The sequence below is a fragment of the Sminthopsis crassicaudata genome, chromosome 2, assembly GCF_048593235.1.
Source record: "Sminthopsis crassicaudata isolate SCR6 chromosome 2, ASM4859323v1, whole genome shotgun sequence".
Classification (NCBI taxonomy): Eukaryota; Metazoa; Chordata; class Mammalia; order Dasyuromorphia; family Dasyuridae; genus Sminthopsis; species Sminthopsis crassicaudata.
The window spans coordinates 143,752,683-143,775,035 of record NC_133618.1 but is presented as its reverse complement, the minus strand read 5'-3'; the positions used below and the strand labels follow the sequence as shown (position 1 = coordinate 143,775,035).

Sequence of the window (22,353 nt, the reverse complement as noted above, 5' to 3'; positions counted from 1 at the left end):
TAGTGGCAATGTCAAATCTGATTACAAGGTTTGAGAAATTGTGTCTAATGGACACATACATTTTATCAGTAAATAAAGATTAAGTATTATTTTTCTATCAATGTATGCATATGCTTTTTTTAATGGCTATTAAGTTGTTAGGTCATTCTTATTAAGTTGTCTTATCCTATTAAATAAATGAAAATGTTAAGTTTTTGTTTGGCTTTTTGTTTTTGGTCTATGGAGCACTGTCAGATTATTGAAATAGGACCCCTGTGAACTGAGAAAGTTTGGGAATCTCTACTATTTTCTATGTTAAAGAAATGCCCCTTTATTTATACATTTACCAGTTGTTCTTTTTAACAGAAATGATTATATTTGTCAAAAGCCTTTTAAATGTCTGTCTTTTTTATGATCTGTTTATGTCTTGATATGATTTCTTTTATTCTTGGTGTCAATTTTTCATGTCTCTTGATAAAAGCATTTTTTTTTTGTTCTTATTAATACAGTCAGTTATGTTTATAATTTTCCTAATATTCAACTAATCATGCACTTCTGGGAATAATATAACCTAGTCTTGTTGTAAAATCTTTGTGATATGTTAAAATTTAGTAGTGGTATTCACTAGTTCATTAAAGATATTGTTATAAGAGGCAGCTAGGTGGTGCAGTGGATAGAGCACCAGTCTTGAATTCAGGAGGACCCGAGTTCAAATTTGGTCTCATCTGTTTGGTTCTCCTTGGTTTAGATATCAAAAAAATATATATATATTTTAAATTTATTATAACTTTTTATTGATAGTACATATGCATGGGTAATTTTTTACAACATTATCCCTTGCACTTCTGTTCCTGACTTTTCCCTTCCCTCCCTCCATCTCCTCCCTTAGATGTCAGGCAGTCTTATACATGTTAAACATGTATCTTAGATACAATATATGTGTGCAGAGCTGAACAGTTCTCTTGTTGCACAAGAAAAAATGGATTCAGAAGGTAAAAATAACCTGGGAAGAAAAAACAAAATGCAAACAGTTTGCACTCATTTCCCAGTGTTCCTTCTCTGGGTGTAGCTGATTCTGTCCATCACTGATCAATTGGAAGATGTCTACTTCCATCAGAATTGATCATCATATAGTCTTGTTGCTGTATATAATAATCTCCTGACTCTGCTCATTTCACTCAGCATCAGTTGATGTAAGTCTCTCCAAGCTTCTCTGTATTCATCCCGCTGGTCATTTCTTACAGAACAATAATATTCCATAACATTCACATGCCATAATTTACCCAACCATTCTCCAATTGATGGACATCCATTCATCTTCCAGTTTCTAGCCACTACAAAGAAGACTGCCACAAACATCAAAAATATATTTGTAAAGAAATTTGGTAAGGGAGCAGCTAGGTGGTGCAGTGACTATTAGGAAAATTATAAAGAAATCACATCAAGACATAAAAAATCATAAAAAAGACAGACAGCCCTGAAGTCAGGAGGACCTGAGTTCAAGTTTGATCTCAGACACTTAACACTTCCTAGTTGTGTGACCCTGGGCAAGTCATTTGACCATAATTTCCTCAGCAAAACAAACAAAAAAACAATCCTTCCTCCCCCCCAAAAGAAAGAAATTTGGTTAAGATTCCTTTTGCTCTTTTTTAAAAAAACAAAACAATTTGTGTAACATTGGAATTATTTGAATGATATAGTTCTCTTGAAAATCCATCTGGTCCCAGCTCTTTTTTTCTCAGTTCATTTATGGCTTGTTCAATTTCCTCTTTCCTTTCTTCCTTCCTTCCCTCTTTCTTTCTTTCTTTCTTTCTTTCTTTCTTTCTTTCTTTCTTTCTTTCTTTCTTTCTTTCTTTCTTTCTTTCTTTCTTTCTTTCATTAATTTTATTTTAAGTTATCACATTAACTGATATATTAGGCAAAATACTTTTTTCTTATTTGTTGTAAATTGTCCTTTTAATTTTGATACGAGCAATTTGTTTTTTTTTTTTTAATCAAATTAGCTTATATTTGTATTAATGCTTTTTAAATTCAATAATTTTCTGTTTCAAGTTTGTCAATCTCTTTGATATTCCAGGATTACTATTTTGATATTTAATTTTTTAAAATTTTGTTGGCATTGTACAGTCATAACAAGATTGGTGATGATTAACTGTGTTGGACTTGACTCCTTTCAACAATGATGTGATTCAAAGCAATTCCAATAGGTTTGTGATGGAAAGTGCTATTGTATCCAGAAAGAGAAACATGGAGACTGAATGTGGACCAAATTTTTTGTTGTTTGCTTGTTTTTCTTTCTTTCTTTTTTTTTCTTCCCCTTTTTGGTTTTATTTTCCTTGCACAGCATGACAAATATAGAATATGTTTAGAAGAATTGCACATTTAACTTTTTGGATTGCTTCTTGGGAAAGGAAGGATGAGAGGGAGAAAAATTTGGAACACAAGGTTTTGCATAGCTGAATGTTGAAAACTATCTTTTCATTAATTTGGAAAAATAAAATACTTTTTTTTCAAAATTTCACAGTAGCTTTATTTAAAATAATTTCAAATCAAATAAGTCCTCCCCCTCCCCAAATCTTTTCCCTTCCCTCCAGAGAATTATCCCCTGTAACAATTTTTAAAAATACTATTAAAAATAAAATAAAATTTTGCTGGCTTTTTAGTATCTTTACTTATGTATCAAGTTCATTAATCTACTCTTTTTCTCCTGTATTGATGACAGTATTTAGCAAATGACTTTTCTCTGAGGACTGCTTTTGTCTAGATTCCCAAAAATTTGGCTATTGTGTCATTATCATTGTCTAATTACCTAACATTTCTATGACTTGTTTGACTCACCAGTTCTTCATGGTTAAATTTGTGTCAGTTAGTTTTTAATCCTTTATTGAATATAATTTTTGTTGCATTTTCTGCTAGTAAACATTTGTTTATAAAGTTTTTATGTACTAATAATACATAATCCTTCCTGTTTCCCATTTACTAGCCATAGTAATTATAAAAATATTATTGACCGAATGATATTAATCACCAGAAATCTATCAATTTTTCCCCAAATTCTATTTGTCTTTAAATTCCTTATTTACACTTACTCACATTGGGAATGAGTTCAATAGGCAACACTACATATATACTATGGAGAGTGTAGCACCCTCCAAAATCTATAAAGAAGTAAGGGGCTAGATAAGGGCAGATGGGGAAGCAAAGGGTGAGGAAAGACGACAAGGGAGGGGTCCCTGAGAAGGGGGAGGTTAAATGATAGCAAGGCAAATTATGGAGCAGAATTTAATTATAGAGTCAGCAGGGATAGGAAAGACATGGGTATATATGAGGGGTATGAGTGTGTGTATGTATCTATGTATATATATACATAATATCTTTCTTAACTGTAGCTTGATTGGGGGAGGTGAAAGAGGGAAAAAAGAATAAAGTAAATAAGTTATGCAGCGGAAAACCAAAATGTGTTTACAAGGAAGGAAAGAAAGAATGGATATTCATGACTATAATTTCTTCTACTAATGCACACACACACACACACACACACACACACACACACACACACACACACACTTTCTTGATCTGGTAATTTGTTATATATTTTGAATTCTCTCTGATGTTCTGCTGGGCACATGACAATGTTCTCTTGTTTTGCTTTATTTTGTTTTATATTCCTTTTTTTCTTACTGTTTTTTTCAAATAAATTTGAACAAGAAAAAAAAAAATTCCTCATTTGCTTTTGTTAGATTTGCCTAGTACTGAAAGGAGTGTGTTAAAGGTCTTCAACTACTGTTGGGTAATGGTATCATCCTGTGACTCATTTAAGTTTTTCTTTGAGTATTTAAATGTTAAAATATAATAAAATAAATAATAATAATAAAGGTCAACAGGCCCGAAAACCTAGATTGATTAAAAAAAGGTTTATTGTAGGAATTTGGAAGTAAAGTTTAGTTAGAAAGACGCCAGGGCCAAAGGTGGTCACTGGGCGGGCAGGAACCCTTACATGGCTGGAAGGATACCATGTTTGGGGGGAAGGGCTCCCGCAAAGAGAGAGCTCCAGCTTGGTTCTTTTATACCTAAAAGGGGCTTGTGGATGGTACCCCAAGTTCTGGTGGGCTTTTCAGATAAGGAAGAAACTGTGTGTGTGTGTGTGGAAACCAGAGCAGATAGTGGGGGCTGGGCCCGGATACTCAAAAGGGTACCTTTGACCAGGATTTGTGAATCAAGGTCAGCCATGGGGGTTGGGAAATCAGAACGGAATCTTAAAGGGATCTCAAAGGGATCTCAAGCCTTATCAATGATAATGACTCTCACTGTGCCCATCATTTTTCTGAATGTTGGGCAGAGTTGAGTACAACTATCTGAAGATAGTGCCTTGATTTCTTTTAATGAATAGATGCTACACGGTCATCTTTATTAGTGTAGTGGCAAGAGTAGTCCATGTAATTGTAGAATACAAGACCAGGAAACTTCCTGGTGGTATCAACAGCATTTTCTCCAATAGCCACAAAGCAAGTTAAATGGACATCATACTTTATTTTTTATCCATTGCTTAATTTACTTATTGTATTTTATAAAAAAACAATGATATGTAATGGGAGGTAGTTAAACTTACAAAATCAACAAAAGAAAAAAATGGGGTCAGTCCCTAGAGTCATAGCCATGAAATAGCCAACTTGGATTCAAGAATGAGCCTCAATTGTATGTAGAAGTAAGTTTGAGGCAGTTAGATGGTGCAATGGATAAAATGCCGGTTCTGAAGTCAGTAAGACCTAAATTTAGACACTTAATAGTTCTTAGCTTTGTGACGCTTTTAAAGAAAAAAAAGAATTAACTTTTCTAGCTTGAGTTTTCTCTTTATTCTGAACAAACTTTTTTTTCCCTTTAAGGAATAGAAAAGAAATCAGGATAGGAACTCTTATCAACTTTATCAACAGGAGAAAAATACTAGGAACATCAAATGAGCAGACACTAAGTTGAGTAACCCACAAAAAGTATTGAATCACTAATAGACAAATCCCACAGAACCTTGTATTATAGAGCATTTTAACCTAGAGCTTAGACTGAACACATACAGGACTACAGGACAAAAGATATAAAAAGTAAACAATAAAATAGGAAATCTGAACCTATGTTTGAGTTATATTTAGGGAGACACAAGGAGATCATTTTAAATGTCATGAGAATGGGAGGAGAGAGAGGAGTGCCTTTCTGAAAGTGAATTTCTATCTTTTGAGGGAAATTATGTCTTGAATCATGTTGCTTTGTTATTCAATTATGTGCAACTCTTTGTCACCGTCTTTGGAGTTTTCTTGGTAAAAATACTGGAGAAGTTTGCTATTTCCAGCTCATTTTGCAGAGGAGTAAACTGAGGCAAACAAGCTGCATTTGAACTCAAGAAGATGAATTCTATTCAGTGCATCACCAGCTCTGGGATATATAACATTCGCTTCTCTCCAGGAGGTATTCTGAAGAGACAGTGTGCTTCTTGTTTTTCCGTCCTTGTTTTTGAACAAGACCAATGATTCCACATGGTGGTGTTTTGACTGGCACATCCAAGCCCTATGGCAGGATAATATACAGAAGGATATACCAGACTAGGAAATTAGATCACCTTGAGGGGAGAGGGAGGCAAATGGGGAGGGGTCTGGGGATGGACTCATGCAGAAGCTGCCACTTCTGCTACCCTGAAAGCAGGGAGGCAGAAGCAAGGAAGGTGTGCACTGCAGACATGATGGGGGAGCGATGGAGATGGACAAGCTGCAAGAAGGTCAGTTTCAGGAGACTACAGAGTATGAATCATAATGAGTAATAAGACTAGAAGGGTGCTGGATTGTGCAGTTTTAAATGTCAAATGATTTCTTTGGAGGAATGGGGACTAGTTTACATGATCAATCCTGTACTTTGGGGGCTTTTAGGAAGGTGAATTGGAGGATACCAAGTAGGAAGCTGTTGCAATAATGAGAGGTGGTGATGGCCTGAATTAGGGGTCCATCTGAGTTGGGAGGAGAGGACAGATAGATGGCACGATAGAGCACCGGACTAGAACAGAAAGCCCCGAGTTCCAATCCAGCCTCATAATTTGCTACCTGTGTGATCTTGGGCAAGGCACTCAGATTCCTCTGTAAACTGTAAATTGGGAATGATAATAACTAGCTCCCAAGATTGTTGTAAGAATCAATTTAGGTAATATTTGTAAAACACAAAACACATTTTAGTAATTTACCAGTATGACCATTTTCTGGACAAAAAACATCTTGGCTAACCTGGCAAGGAGCCTCATGGAGCACAGGCTGGTGTTTATATGACAGTATTTTGATGGACTTCTACTCAAAACCCCCTATTAGGAGAGAATCTACCAGAATTTATTCTTTGTTGACACAACCTTTAAGAACTCTTGTTTTGCTCAATAACATTGGATGTCAGTTAAAACATAGATAACTATAACGGCGAAGTTTGGGGAGAGTCATGAATGGGAGGCAGACCTGAAGATTTAAAAATCAGGAAGACCTGAATTTGAATCCTTTCTCAGGTAACAGTTGAGTGATCCTGGTCAAGTCATTTAAATTCTCTCTAAGCTTTAGCTATCCTTATTCTTTAAATGGAGATGATAATAACAACACCTCCTTTATGGGATTGTTGAGATTATCCAATAAGGTAATACAGATAAAAACTATTGCAAATCTTAAAATTCAGGGATGTTCTGGTAAATGCTTCTAAATTCTTGAGGCAGGGATCCATCCAGGCACAACTTTAAAATTAAAGATATTTTCTCCATTTTCTTAAGTTTAGACAATCAACAGAACAATAAATAAAGCCTTGATTTGTAATATTTGCTTCTGAAGTATAAATATTCACTGAAAAATTAATAAGGCACTCTTCCCAAGCCCATTTAGAACTGGTATGAACTGGTTCCAGCATATCTGTTTAAAGTGCATCATAAATGTGAACCATTATTGTCTGTATGAGAATCGATACCTGTGAAAATGTCACACAATCCTAAGCAATGACTCATATAATCTGCTTGCATTTGCTCCTGGCGAACTTTGATCTCAAAATCTGTCCCTTTAAGGTCTTCTGGGCTGTGGAATAGAAACAAAGATTGAAACGGAGATTAACTGAAGATGAAGCATCATAAAGTGGAGAGAGAACTGGCTCTGGAATTGGGAGGCTCTGGCCTCAGGTGTCACCTACTGATACTGTGTGACCTTAGACCAATTCACCTCTTTGGGATCTCGATTTTCTCATCTGTAAAATAAGGGGGAAAAGGGCATCTTTTCTATGGAGATCCTTTCCAACTATAGAATCTATGATCTTAAGTTTCTAAGGGCTAGTTTGAATTAAATAATTACATGAATTACACATCGAATAGTAGTTATAAGAAGGGAAGGTATTGGCTGGAATAACTAGGAAATAACCCTTAGAAGAAATGTCTTGAGCTAGGTAAAAGGAAGAGTAGGCTTTAGATAAGCCAGGGATGGCACAGTGGATAGAGCTCCAGACCTGGATGTTGGTTGTTGCTGATTTTGATTCTCCTTCCTCCTCCTCCACCTTCCTCCTTTTCCTTTCTCCTCCTCCTTTTCCTTTCTCCTCCTCCTCCTTTCTCCTCTTCCTTTCTCCTCCTCCTCCTCTTTCTTCTCTTTCTCTTATTTCCTTTTCTCCTTCCTCCCCTTCCTCTTCCTTTCTCCTCCTCTAAATTGATCATATTTACCTTTACAATCTTATCCTTTGAAATGTGGTATGACAAGGTTTTACAGGGGTATTTTGAAAACTACTTTTGCATGCATTTTGAAATAAAAAAGTATTAATAAAAATTTTGTGAATGTAATAGGGAAATAAATTAAATTTATAAAATACAATACAAAATTAAGGAAATGTGATGTGAATAATTAGATGATTTTAAAGGATTAAAAGACTTTTTTTGTGTGTGTTTGTGGCAAGTGACTAAAATATGACCCAGAGATTCCATTGCTAAGTATATACCCTAAGGTTATTCACTAGGAAAAAAAAGTGTTGCTATAAATATTTTGGTGTATATGTGACCTCTCTTCTTATCAACCACATCCTCCTCCTTCCTCCTCCTCTTTCTTCTTTTCTTCTTCTTACCAGCCTTCTTTTAAAAAAGTGTTTTGGGTCCTTGAATGATTTTAAATGAGCCTTAAGAATCAGAGTAGATTTGTTACTTCTTCCTGCTCTGGTAGCTAACCATCTAAATCACTAACCACATTAACAAAAGTCTGGAAACAAAGGTAGTCCAATAAGATACTTAAGTGTAAGTCATCATTCACTTCCATTTTTATGCTAATATGAAGAAAACCAAGGATGAAAGTTACCTATGTCACCACTCATGAAAGGACTTATGTCAGCCCTATTCCTGGATTCTCTCTGTTGATCTTCCTATTATTAAAGACTTTTAGCTCTCTCTAGTTTGTTTCTTGAAAACCTCATTTTGGCTGGTACCTGCAAAGTCTTTGGTTTTAGTAGTAGATAGAGCTCCGAGTTAGCAGAAGTGGAAGGAGATAAAAAGCAAAGATTAAAAAAAGCCCATGGGAGAAAGTCATGATTGATTATAAAGTAATAAAGCCAGTTGTCTGATGTGACTTGTAAGCTTGCTCTAAAGATAATTTTGAAAGAGGAACAAGAATGAAAAAAAAAACTTTTAAAAATGATATTTTATTTTTCCCAATTATATGTGAAGACAGTTTAAAAATTTTTTTTTTAATTTGGAGTTCCAAATTCTCTCCTCCCTCTTCCTCAACTGTTAAGCAATTTCATATAGCTTATATATGTGTGAGTTGCAAAACATATTTCTATATTAGTCATGTTGTGAAAGAGGACATAGACCAAAAAAGGAAAAAAACCCAAAATAACAAAAAAATAAAGTGGAAAAATAGTATGTTTTGATTTGCATTTAGACTCCTATTAGTTCTGTCTTTGTCATGAGTCCCTAAAAGCATCTTTTTTTTTTTTTTTTAAAGATGTTCCCAAATGGTAAAATCATATGGAAGGGACAAAATGACTAACCAATTCTGGACATGTGGAAATGTACCTCTTTCAAAATAAATTGGTAATATTTACTTTTACAGTCTTACCCTTTGAAATGTGGTGTGACAAGGTTTTACAAGGGTGAATGTTGAAAACTATTTTTGCATGCATTTTGAAAATAAACTATTAATAAAAAATTTGTAAATATAATTGGGAAATAAATTAAATTAAATTCATCTATTTATTTATTTATTTTTTCCCTGAGGCTGGGGTTTTTGTCTTTTTCCTCCTAAGGCAATTGGGGTTAAGTGACTTGCCCAGGGTCACACAGCTAGGAAGTGTTAAGTGTCTGAGACCAGATTTGAACTCTGGTCCTCCTGACTTCAGGGCTGGTACTCTATCCATTGCGTCACCTAGCTGCCCCTAAATTAAATTTATTAATAAATACAAATACAGGATAAAAAAAGAAATGCGATATGAATAATTAAATGATTTTAAAGGGTTAAACAAAGTGGATTCCTATTGGTGGGGAATGTATTGTGGTCCATAAATGTGATGAAATATCACTTTGCTCCAAAAAGCTAGTCTAAAGAATACAGAGAAGCATGTGAAGACGTATTTGAACTGAGTGAAGTAAGCAGGACCAGAATTCAGAAGAGAAGTCAAGACTACAAATAAGGATTTATATAAATCACTACAAATAAGTGCCAGTGGAGGTTTGGGGAGCGATTGCCAAGGAAAGGAACATTAAGGGAAGAAAGAGGGCTAAGGCCAGATTCTTTTTTTTTTTTTTTAAATTTTTATTTTATTTTATAATTATAACATTTTTTTGACAGTACATATGCATGGGTAATTTTTTACAACATTATCCCTTGCACTTACTTCTATTCAGATTTTTTCCCTTCCTCCCCCAACCCCCTCCCCCAGATGGCAAGCAGTCTTATATATGTTAAATATATTACAGTATATTCTAGATACAGTATATGTGTGTAGCACCGAATTTTTTGTTGCACAGGAAGAATTGGATTCAGAAGGTAAAAATAACAGTTTACACTCATTTCCCAGTGTTCCTTTTCTGGATGTAGCTGATTCTGTCCATCATTAATCAATTAAAATTGGATTAGCTCTTCTCTATGTTGAAGAAATCCACTTCCATCAGCATACATCCTCGTACAGTATCATTGTTGAAGTGTATAATGATCTTCTGGTTCTGCTCGTTTCACTCAGCATCAGTTGATGTAAGTCTCTCCAAGCCTCTCTGTATTTCTCCTGTTGGTCATTTCTTACAGAGCAATAATATTCCATAACATTCATATACCATAGTTTACCCAACCATTCTCCAATTGATGGACATCCATTCATCTTCCAGCTTCTAGCCACTATGAAAAGGGCTGCCACAAACATTTTGGCACATACAGGACCCTTTCCCTTCTTTAGTAGTTCCTTGGGGTATAAGCCCAGTAGTAGTATGGCTGGGTCAAAGGGTATGCACATTTTGATAACTTTTTGGGCATAATTCCAGATTGCTCTCCAGAATGGTTGGATTCTTTCACAACTCCACCAACAATGCATCAGTGTCCCAGTTTTCCCACAGCCCCTCCAACATTCATTGTTATTTGTTCCTGTCATCTTAGCCAATCTGACAGGTGTGTAATGATACCTCAGAGTTGTCTTAATTTGCATTTCTCTGATCAATACTGATTTGGAACACTCTTTCATATGAGTGGAAATAGTTTTAATTTCATCATCTGAAAATTGTCTGTTTATATCCTTTGACCATTAATCAATTGGAGAATGGCTTGATTTCTTATAAATTAAAGTCAATTCTCTGTATATTTTGGAGATGAGGCCTTTATCAGAACCTTTAACTGTAAAATTTTTTTCCCAATTTGTTACTTCCCTTCTAATCTTGTTTGCATTAGTTTTGTTTGTGCAGAAACTTTTTAATTTGGTGTAATCAAAATGTTCTATTTTGTGATCAATAATGGTCTCTAGTTCTCCCTTGGACACAAACTCCTTCCTCCTCCACAAGTCTGAGAGGTAAACCATCCCATGTTCCTCCAATTTATTTATGATTTCATTCTTTATGCCTAAATCTTGGACCCATTTTGATCTAATCTTAGTATGTGGTGTTAAATGTGGGTCCATGCCTAGTTTCTGCCATACTAATTTCCAGTTTTCCCAGCAGTTTTTGTCAAATAATGAATTGTTATCCCAAAATTTGGGATCTTTGGGTTTGTTAAAGATTAGATTGCTATTTTTATTCACTATCTTGCCCTGTGAACCTAACCTATGCCACTGATCAACTAGTCTATTTCTTAGCCAATACCAAATGGTTTTGGTGACTGTTGCTTTGTAATATAGCTTTAAATCAGGTACACTTAGACCACCTTCCTCTGAGTTTTTTTTTTCATTAGTTCCCTTGCAATTCTCGACCTTTTATTCTTCCATATGAATTTTGTTGTTATTTTTTCTAGGTCATTAAAATAGTTTCTTGGGAGTCTGATTGGTATAGCACTAAATAAATAGATTAGTTTGGGGAGTATTGTCATCTTTATTATATTCGCTCGGCCTATCCAAGAGCACTGAATGTCTTTCCAATTATTTAAATCTGACTTTATTTTTGTGGCAAGTGTATTGTAATTTTGCTCATATAATTCCTGACTCTCCTTTGGTAGATGGATTCCCAAATATTTTATACTATCGACTGTTATTTTGAATGGAATTTCTCTTTGTATCTCTTGCTGTTGGATTGTGTTGGTAATGTATAAAAATCCTGAGGATTTATGTGGATTTATTTTGTATCCTGCCACTTTGCTAAAATTCTGAATTATTTCTAATAGATTTTTAGCAGAGTCTTTGGGGTTCTCTAAGTATACCATCATGTCATCTGCGAAGGCCAGATTCTTGAGAGCATCTTCACACAAATGATTCAAGGGAAAGTGATTTAAAGGTAGGAGGAAAAAGAGAATGAATAAAAATTGTGGTCAGTGATGTTAAAAGGCTCACAGATGTTGAAGAAGCTGAGAACTAAGAATAGATCATCGCATTTGCCAATAGAAAGTATACAGATATAAATGAAGACATTCATGACAAAAGAGTAGTTTTAGTGGAGTGGTGGAAGCAGAAAGGAGTTCAGAATGATGAGTTAAGGAGAGAATCAGTAAAGGGGAAATTAAGTCATTGAGTGTAGACAATTTTTAGATATGGTTAACAGTGAAGGGAAGAGAGAAATAGGTTGAGAAGGTAGCTCAGGAAGGCAAAAGGGTTTTTTGTTTGTTTGTTTCTTAAAGAAAAACTTAAGCATGTAAGTAGCTAAGTAGGAAGAAACTGTGAAGAGATTAAAGATGCATGAACATGAGAAAAAAGGGATGTCTGATGGAACAAAGTCCTGGACGAGTTGGGTAGGGAGTGTGATTAAGGGTACAGGTATAGGAATTAACCTTAATGAGAAAGTTTACATGACCAAAGTGAAAAAGGAGATGAACAATGATGACACAAGAGAAGATTTGGAAAATGGAAGTCAGGGAGTTCTTGTCAAATGGCCTTAAAATTTTAAAATAAAATTTTATTGATCTTCTATTTTTATACCTAAATTTCCCTCTGCATTCCTCCCTCTTTAATTTTTTTTTTTTTTTTTTTTTTTTTGCTGAGACAATTGGGATTAAGTGACTTGCCCAGGGACACATAGCTAGGGAATGTTAAGTGTCATTTTTTTTTTATTACTAATATTAACTTGGGGGTGTCAAAGTGGATTTGAGGCCAAATTTGAACTCACATTCTCCTGACTTCAGGGCTGGTGCTCTATCCACTTTGCCACCTACCTGCCCCCCCAAAAAATTTTTTTAAGAAAAAAAGGAAGGAAAAAATTTGTAAAACCAATCAATACATCAAAGCAGTCTGAATATAAATACTCAATATATATTAATGAGATGATGATATTGTGCTTTGCACTGATACTACAAAGACAGAAATGAAAGAGTCCTACATTAAGATTGCTTGAATCTCAGATTCCCTAAAATAAATTTTATTTTGTATTGGGAGTATCTTTGGGTCAAAATTTATGAATAATTCAGTGACTTTCATGTAATTCCAAATTTCATTCCAGAATGATTAAGCCAATTCACAGTTCCATTTATAGTATGTGTGCATATATATAGTATGTATGTCCCTCTTACAGTCTTTTTATCACCTTTGCCAATTTATTAAGTTACCCTTTGAAGACAAATTTAGGTGGAGAAATTGGAGAAGTAGAGGAGAGACATTGAGACCTATGGGGAAATTATTGCTCAGGAAGGGAGAAGATAAAGCTTTGCTGGACATAAGTGGCAATTTTTTTTTTTTTTTTTTTTTTTTTTGGAGGCAATTAGGGTTGAGTGACTTGCCCAGCGTCATACAGCTAGGAAGTATCTGGGGTGAATTTGAACTCAGGTGCTCCTGACTTCAGGGCTGGTGCTCTATCCACTGCACATAAGTGGCAATTATTCACACGGTAAATTTTTGTGTTGTTTCCCATTCGATTCTGAGATCCCTTAGAAAGGATAGGACACTGATCCCCAGGTCAGACTGCATGATAGGAAGTCTGGTCTGTATCCTTGCAATACCTTTATTACCTGCTAGGAGGAGGCAGTGGCAGGTAAGGTGACTGGAGAAGGTTTCTCAGTGCTTGATTACCTCCCTCAGCCTCCAAAATGCAAAAAGACTTGCTGGCAGATTTGGCAACAATCAAACCTCTGAAAAGGAGTGAGCCTGCAGCTGTGAGGGATAGCAGCCCCAGGGCAGTGGGTCCCCAGGCTGGAAGCACATCTTGTGCTTCATTCAGCCTGTCTGTTATTTCTACTTACTTAAGGAGTAGCAGTGTTTTCTGCACCTTTTAAATGTCAGTGCGCTTTGGCAAAGCTTCCATCACCCTCTCTTAGTTACATCTCTGTCAGTTAACCTGCAGACTACTAATGTTGCAGAGTAACCTAGTATTCATTAAAGAATTACTTGAGTGTTCTAATAATGGTATTCATGAGAGAATTTTCTAATAATTATCTGAAATGAAGGCCTGCTTTTGTAGACAGGGCTTAAAAGCTCTTGCAAAGTAAAATGGGCTTCCCATTGGGATCCTTTGGGGGTCCTTGTTTGAATCAAATAAGAGGATTCAAGCACAGAAAAGAAGTATTTCCAGGGATCAGCAGTGTCAGGGTCAAGGAGCACAGAGTAACTATCTTGTGTAGTCTCTCCTAAGCCAAAACTACAGAAACTTATATTAACCAGAGTGCTCTGAGTCTGTCTCTTTTTGGCAGCTTAAAAGTCCTAGTTTTGTCTCTGAGGTTTAAAAAATGTGGCAAATTGATATCTTGGATGTTTTCTGGGAGAAGGGAGAGGCGTCTGTACAAGAATAGAGTTCTGCAATCATCTGGATGGCTATATAAATGGATTGCCTATCAGTTGAGTTTTCTCTGATTATTTTCTTAATTTATGTTTTCTCTATGTTTGATTGGGTCTCTATTATTGGAGCTATGTTCTAGATATATCAATTTATCTTGCAAACTTTTCATTTTTTTATTACTAATATTAACTTGAGGGTGTTAACTTTTTATTAATATCACCTTCATTTCCAATTATATTCTTTCCTTCTACCCCTCCTCAGTTAGCTATTCCTTACTTTAAAAAGAAAAAAAAGTTCAGCAGGATCATTTAGCAACTATGACTAAATGTATATACAACATTCTACATCCATAAGGAAAATACATTTTTTTCCAACTCTTGCTCAGGACTTGTTGACTTATTTTTAAAATAAAATATTATGTTTTTATTTTATTTTTCTTTACTTTGTTCAATGTTTCTCAATTATATTTTAATCTGATTTGGGCCTCAATCAAGAGTGTTGTGGGCTTCAGGTTTTGTGTTTCATCAGTCAATCAAATCATAAACATTAATTATGTGCTCTAACTACTGGGAATAAAAAAAGAAAAAAAGTTAAAAAGACAGCCCCTGTCCTTAAGAAGTTCCCCTCTAATGGAAGAGATAATGAACAGACATATTACAAAGCAAGCTATATATACCTCTGGATACCAGATGTGGAATCAAAAAATCCAAAATTCAGATCCCACTTTGGATGTGAGCTCTGTGATCCTAGAAAGTCACTTTATTTCTCTGTATCACCATCTGTTTTGATGGAAGAAATTTCCTACACTTAAGAAATGGATTTCAATTTCTTTCCTCTATGTACATACATATACGTATATGTAATTTAGGACTGTTAAGAGTTTGCTGAATCCTGCCTTCCTTTTGCTAGAGGCCTTTCTTCCTAGTCCCCACCCTTTAGTGCCTTCCCTAACAGATTACTTTCCATTTTTACCTTGTATATGCCTTGTATACAGTTTCTTCCACATCAGCCAGCAAACATATATGAGATGCCTCCTGTGTGTCACGCCCTATGCTTGCTCTTCCTCCTTTACAGTGTGAGCTCCTTTAGGACAGGGATTGTATTTTTGCTCCCTTTCCTCTCTATCTGTGGCACACAATAAATGCTTAATGTTTGTTGACTGACAAAATTAGTTATAAATAACTGTTATATGGCACTTTAAAATCAGGTCTCCCAGGCTCCATACCCAGCACATAATACAATATGCAGCAAGCTTTCATATATTTAGCTTTTTAAGGTTTGTGAAGCACTTGAAAAAAATTTTTGGGAGGGCAAACAAAGGAAGGATGATTCAGTGCTTACAGCTTCCTTCCTGGTTTTGTGTGTGTGTGTGTGTGGTTTTTTTTTTTTTTGGCTACTGGGGTTAAGTGATTTGTCCAGAATCACATAATCACACAGCTAGTTAACTGCTACATGCCTGAGGTCAGATTTGAACTCCTGACTCCAGAGTTGGTGCTTTATCCTTTGCACCATCTAACTCTCTCCCCAATCTCCCCCTCATTGCTGGCTTTTAATGGAAAGAGAGGATGGGTAGGTATGTGAGGGACTGATTGGGAGGGGAGTGGATACTGGCAATATCACTCTTATTTTTGTGATAATTTCTTTCTTTTCTTTTTTTTTTAATTAATAGCTTTATTTTCAAAATATGTGCAAAGATAGTTTTCAGCATTTACCCTTGTGTTACATATTTTTCTCCCTCCCTTCCCACCTAGATGACAAGTAATCCAACATAGGTTAAATGTGCAATTCTTCTATACATATTTCCACATTTATCTTGCTACACACACACACACAAAAAAAAATCAGATCAAAAAGGAAAAAAAAAGCAAGAAAGAAAAATAAAACAAGCTAACAACAACAAAGGCGAAAATACTATGTTGTGGTCCACGTTCAGTCCCCATAATTCTCTGTCTGGATGCAGATGGCTCTATCACAAATCTCTTTAAATTGGCCTGAATCACTTCATTGTTGAAAAGAACCACGTCCATCAGAATTGATCATCATATAATATTGCTTCTGTTGTGTACAGTGAAATCCTGGTTCTGCTCATTTCACTTAGCCAGTTCATGTTACTCTCTCCAAGGAGATTATGAAGACTTTTATTAACAAAAAACAAAACAAAACAAAACAAAACAAAACAAAACAAAACAAAACAAAACAAAAAACCAACTCAACCCTTTAAACATCAATTCAGCTAATGGAGGTATAGCTATTTAATTTGATTGAACTTAACGTATCAAGCATGATGTTGGAATGGAAAGTGGGCAGGAGAAGGCAAGGGAGGAATCTGGGTTCAGGCCAATCCTTGTTTCTCTTGTCTCCACAGTTTCTCATTGGTTCAGTCAGCACAAGGACAGCGGATACCCAGGAGCACCAGAAACATGGCCTGGATGTCCTGTGTCCAGCAGGTATTCTGAGTGAAAGTCTCTTACCTCTTTGCCTCTTCCCACCCCCTTTCATTTTCTGGAGAGAAGATGCGCTCTTGTCTTGAAGTAGTTCTCTGTCTTTTGCTTTTATTACCCATACCTAATGCTTTGGGTACACAGAGAGTTCCAAGCCCTTTATCCAATTTCAGGGACAAAAAAGCACTTGGAAGGGTTCCATGAGAGTTAGTCAATAAATATTTATAAACCGGGCACTTTGCTAAGATCAAGAAAAGCATAGGATGGTCCAGGGGATGAGGGATGGGGATGGGGGTAACCTTGCCCTGGTGAAGTCCTGTACGCAGGCTGGGAAATGATGAAAGGAAAGAGATAGTGTCAGAGTTAATTTTGCCGATAACACTTTCCTGCTTTCATACCTCAGTTTCCTATAACCCTATCTGGGTGAGCCATAGAAAAGGTCACCCCTCACTCTTTTTGTCTTCTAGGACAATATCTGGAGACTGTTTTGGCCCATAACAAAACAGGAGTATGTGTGCCCTGCCGCAGTGGGATAGACTTTACAGAATACCCCAATGGACTTTCCTCCTGCATTCCTTGTCAGATCTGCAAGCCAGGTGCAAGGGATGGGGGCCTCAGATGGCTAGAGTAGAGACAGGGTGGTCCAGGATTGGGTCTTAGTTTCATCTTTAGTCAAATGAAGAAGTTGACTTTGGGGATATCTGAAGTCTTTCCGGGTCCTAACACAATGTGGTTCCATAATTATTGGGAGTGAAGGATGGAGAACTGGGGTTTGGGGGGACCATAAACTAAGGAACTTAGGAACTAAGAAAGATTATTTCTACTCTTAACCAGCAGAGGGCAGAGGAAGAATCTTAAGTCTAAGCAGCTTTTGAAATAGTAAAGCATTAGAATTTGGCTCCTAGGAATCAAAAATAATAACACTTTCAAAAGAAACTATTGATAGCTTAGCAAATGAGTGCAGAGTTTGAGGTAGCACAGGATATATTTGAAGAGCTTGGCTTTTCTCTATACTTCATTTTCTGAAAATGAGTATATTTGCAACAATCCTGATTTTACATCGATTTTCCCTCTCTCTCCTCAGGGTGTGTAAAATACAACAAACTTGTTGCATTAAGAACAACTGGTAAATGAGATCAACTCAACAAGCATTTACATACTATGTGCCAAGCAATGTACTATACATAGCACATTATTCATATATATTTATATACATTATATGCAGAAAATATCATATACACTATATGTAAATGTAAAATGCCTTATATAGAGATATACATAATCTATACATACATGTAAATGCATGTGCATATATACATACACATGTGCATTGCATATTTGTGCATACAGTTGTATTCTGTATGTGTTATTACATTACAACAATGTAGTAGTCAGTATTCTACACTCAGTCCTGCTCAGTTCCAAGCATCTAAACTCTTCCCATATTCTAAGGCCCAGATCAAGAGCTTCCCACTTCATGGAATCTTCCCAGTTGCCCATACTGATGACCTTCTATATCTGTGCCATTCACTTCAGCCCTTGAAAAACAAAGACAAAGCAGTATCTATTAGTAGTCTCTCTCCATCTCTCACCCCCAGGCCTAATACTGGATACACAGAAGATGGTCAGCAAAGGTTTCTCAGGCTGAACTGAATTGCCCTGCAGGAGCAGGAGAGGCAAAGGAGCTTGGAACTGACCAGTGATGGAGGGTGAAAGGGGAGATGGCGCCTCAGACATAACTTTTCTATGTGTCCCCAGGCCAGGAAGAGGTGAAGCCCTGTACCATCACCCAGAATACCCAGTGTCACTGCAAGTCTGGCACCTTCTGTCCAAAAAACCATCCCTGCGAGATCTGCAAAAAGTGTAAATTCAAGTAAGGCCCCAATAAGGCTCTCCCCAGATCTGGGGACTACTGGTGGAAGACAAAGAAAAAGCTTTTCCATCAGTCCCTGCCTCCCTCAACCCTTATTCTTCATCATTCTCTTCCTTTCTTCAAGTACTTCTGGCTCTGGCCATTCGGCTAGAAAACTCCAAACTACTTTATCTCTTTTTCTATTGCCCCAAACTACTTTATCATTCTGCTTTGGGTGGTATATACCCTTTAATTCTCACCTAATGGTGGAAATCAATTTTGCATGACTTGCAGTCCCCAGCCTCAGCACCTGCCCTTGCCTATCTTCTGAATCTGGCTCTGCATTTCTTAATGATTTCACCTACATCTGGTTTGGATCTTCCTCTTTCTTTCTGTCCAGGTGCCCCAAAGAGATGGCAGAAATCAGCCCTTGCAGTCCTTGGAGTGACTTGGAGTGTGCCAGACCTCTGTCATCAGGTATTCACATAGCACATGGACTACTTGGTGGGGACTGGGTGGCCAGAGCACACACATTGACCATTCTTTCTCTGTTCTCAGGTACAAGAAATGTTTGGATAAGACTTATATTGTTGATAGGAGCCATATTCTCCGTAGTTTCTTTCTTCTGCATTTTTTTTCTTCATATTTTTTGTGCAGTTTCTAAAGGTAAGGGAAATAGCCCTGGGGTAAGAAGCACATAGAATGTATTAAAAGAGTCCTTGTTCATGTTGTATTGTTCCTCTATCCCCCTCCCAACTCATCTCCTCTTTCCTTCCACACACACATCTCCCTCTCCACCTGTGCACATCCTATACATCCATTTTTCAAGACCCAGTCTTGCCTCCTTCATAATACATTCTCCAGCCATCCTCGCCCTTCTTTACTAGGTTAAGTGATCTCATTTGGACACTTAGCTCCCTTCTAGGACGAGGTGAATTCAAATCCCATTCTTTAGACCTATGTAGCCAAGTCATTACCCCTGGTAGGTAGCAGATGGCTATAAGATTGTTTTGGGTAGTCTCTGGGGTATCTCCTCGAGGGTTCCCAGGAGGATATCTATAGAGACGGCCTTTCCAGTTTTAGTCAACCACATAATGAATTTTCTTATCTGTAAAACAGGAATAATAACACCTATACAGGATCATTTTGAAGCTTAAGTGAGATAATATAACAAAAGGGCTTTGTAAATCTTCAAGAGTTAATAAATGCCAGTTGTTATTCATTTCTCTCATCAGTTCCTACAAATACATCTGTGCCACGCAATTTAGTACTTGACTGTATGCTTTTATTTATTATCTCATAGTATTTGCTAATTACTTTAAACCCGTCCGCTTTGTCTTTACAGTTATGTGCAGGTGGGAACTAGGCCCTCATTTATGTTTTGTCCTCCTTCAGCTCCCTCCTCTCACAGAACTAAGCCCAATGCTGGGTAGGTAGGAGGCAGTCCTGAAAAACTTTGGCACAAAACTCTGATTTAGAGCTGGAAGAGACCTGAGAGTCAGTGAGTCAGAGCCCTTCATTTTGTAAATAAGGAAACTCAGAAGTTGTAATATCTCTCCCCTTACTGGGTAATATCTTCTACTTTGTTGAAAAAACCTTGAGGATAGTTATAAAGAACCATTACCCATGGCCTATGACTTCTGAAATCTGATTACCTTCTTTAGACTGGATAAATTTCCTTAAACTATTATCAGCCATTCCTAAGGTCTGTTCTCCCCCACATCCCAACTAGATCCAGAACGCTAGAAAAGCTATCCCTTCTCCTGTCCTTTTCCCTTCTTCACTAAATCAAATGCCCATCCTCTACCCAATACCATCTGCACCACTGGTAGGATATTGTTGGAAAGATGGAGTTTCCCTGATCAAGTATTTTCTCCTTTCTTTCTAGATGAGATAGTTGATCCAGAAAAACCCAACCCTCCTGAGAGCATCGAGGTGAGACACAGTTATACTCATGTGTTTTTCTTATTTGTAAATGAGTTGCAGAATATCTACTTAATTCTCTAAAGGATACCTGGGGCACACGTCTTTCAGGGTCCCAAACTGCATACGCCCTTCAGCATCCTTGATTGATCATTTTGCCTCAGGAAGTCTCACTTGGGATAATATTGTTGGGTCACTCCACTGAACACTCAAAGGTTTTGATAAATAGTTCCCAAGCAGGAACCTCAGTCTCTAGGATGGTGTCAGAAGTGAGAACTACAACTTTCCCCATCACTTCCTTCACACCCACCAGTGCCACAAATTGTTCCAACGGATATCTTTTAGTGAATGAACTCTTGGCATCAGAGGGTTACAGCTGAAAGATGACCTCAGCAGTCATCCCCTCTCCCCTCCATTTTACAGATGAGGAAACTGAGATCTATAAGTAATTTATGTAGGGTCACATAGGGCAGCAAGGTGGCTCAATGCACAGGGGATTAAACCTGGAATTAGGAAGACCTGACTCCATATCCTGCCTACAGCATTTATTATGTGATTCTGAGTAAGTTATTTAACCTCTGTGTGCCTCGGTTTCCTTATCTGTAAAATCCTCCGAAGATTATTTTGAGGATAAAGCACTTTGCAAATCCTTATGTATCATAGAAATATGATGGCATTAGTTATTATTAGTGATAAGTAGGAAAATTTACTTATAAGGACCTAGCATCTCATTACACTTTGTCTTAGGGCTTCTTGACCTGCCTTTGAAGTAGAGACTGCCACCCTCTCAATATGTCCATACAACACAGTGACCATGTCAGTGGGCAGGCAAGGTCCCTCAAGAATGGGGAAATGGCTTTCCTGCAGGGAAGAGATGCTCTTGTAATAAGGCTGCCTGGGCATGGAGGAGAAAAGCAATTATAGTTAAGAGAATTAATATAACATTTCTCTGGGACTTTTCATCAGCCAGTTGAGATTGAAGGAATAGATATAACTCTTCCTATCTTACAATTGAGGAAACTGTGTTCTACCAAAGTCAAAAGATTTATTTTTAGTCAATGTCTCCAATATATACTAGGGCAGCCAGGTCTCCTGACTTCCATTGCTTTTCTCATTCTCTCTTGCAGATTGTCAGTCTAAATCCACAGTCACAGTCGCAGTCGCAGTCACAGTCGCAGTCACAGTCACAGTCACAGTCACTGTCACTATTCCCAGCTGATGGTAACCATATAAAGAGTAAGTTTCTTTTTCTTTTAAAAGTGAAGTACAATGAGTGCCAGGGAGCAGAAGGCCTGAAGGGGATGCCCTAAACCAGCAAAGTCAAACTCAAATAGAAACCATTAGTCTGTGTAAGGATCTCTGCAGGCTGCATATTTAGTTTTAAAATGTAATGTTACCTATGTTGAATTCTATTTTTATTTATTTTATTAATATTAAATATTAAAAATATTTCCCTGATTACATCTTAATTTGACTCCTATTTTACTCTGGAGTATTATGGGCTGCAAAGTCTGAGTGACTGACACCTTCCCCTTAAGTTTCCTCCTTCATTTCATCAAGCTGGCTTAGTGTTGCTGGGAAAGGATCATGTAGGAATGAAAGTGTAGGATTCAGGCAGTAATGATTTCTGCTGAGTTATTGAAATCCAAAGTTGAAAAGACCCCAAAAGGGCTTAGTCTGTTTCTTGTAGCTTCCTTTTGTTATTCCTCTCTGTTCCCTGCTAATCCATTCCAACAATGACCACTTCCCTCCCCAAATTCTTGAAGTAGTCACTCTATATAGCATTCATTGGCATTTTTTGC

At 36.8% G+C, this 22,353-nt stretch overlaps 1 protein-coding gene across 4 annotated transcripts in view; it reads left to right on the top strand.

Moving 5' to 3' along the window:
- TNFRSF10B (TNF receptor superfamily member 10b) overlaps positions 1–22,353 on the top strand; it is a 34,833-nt gene that overhangs the window by 8,596 nt on the left and 3,884 nt on the right. For 2 of the 4 annotated variants that reach the window (XM_074287534.1, XM_074287535.1), the window contains exons 2-8: positions 16,701–16,782; positions 17,244–17,372; positions 18,535–18,649; positions 19,029–19,105; positions 19,187–19,294; positions 20,517–20,563; positions 21,679–21,787. In XM_074287534.1, coding sequence (XP_074143635.1) covers positions 16,701–16,782; positions 17,244–17,372; positions 18,535–18,649; positions 19,029–19,105; positions 19,187–19,294; positions 20,517–20,563; positions 21,679–21,787 — 667 coding nt within the window. The remainder of the gene's footprint in view (positions 1–16,700; positions 16,783–17,243; positions 17,373–18,534; positions 18,650–19,028; positions 19,106–19,186; positions 19,295–20,516; positions 20,564–21,678; positions 21,788–22,353) is intronic. The other 2 variants (XM_074287536.1, XM_074287537.1) reach the window with 2 other exon arrangements.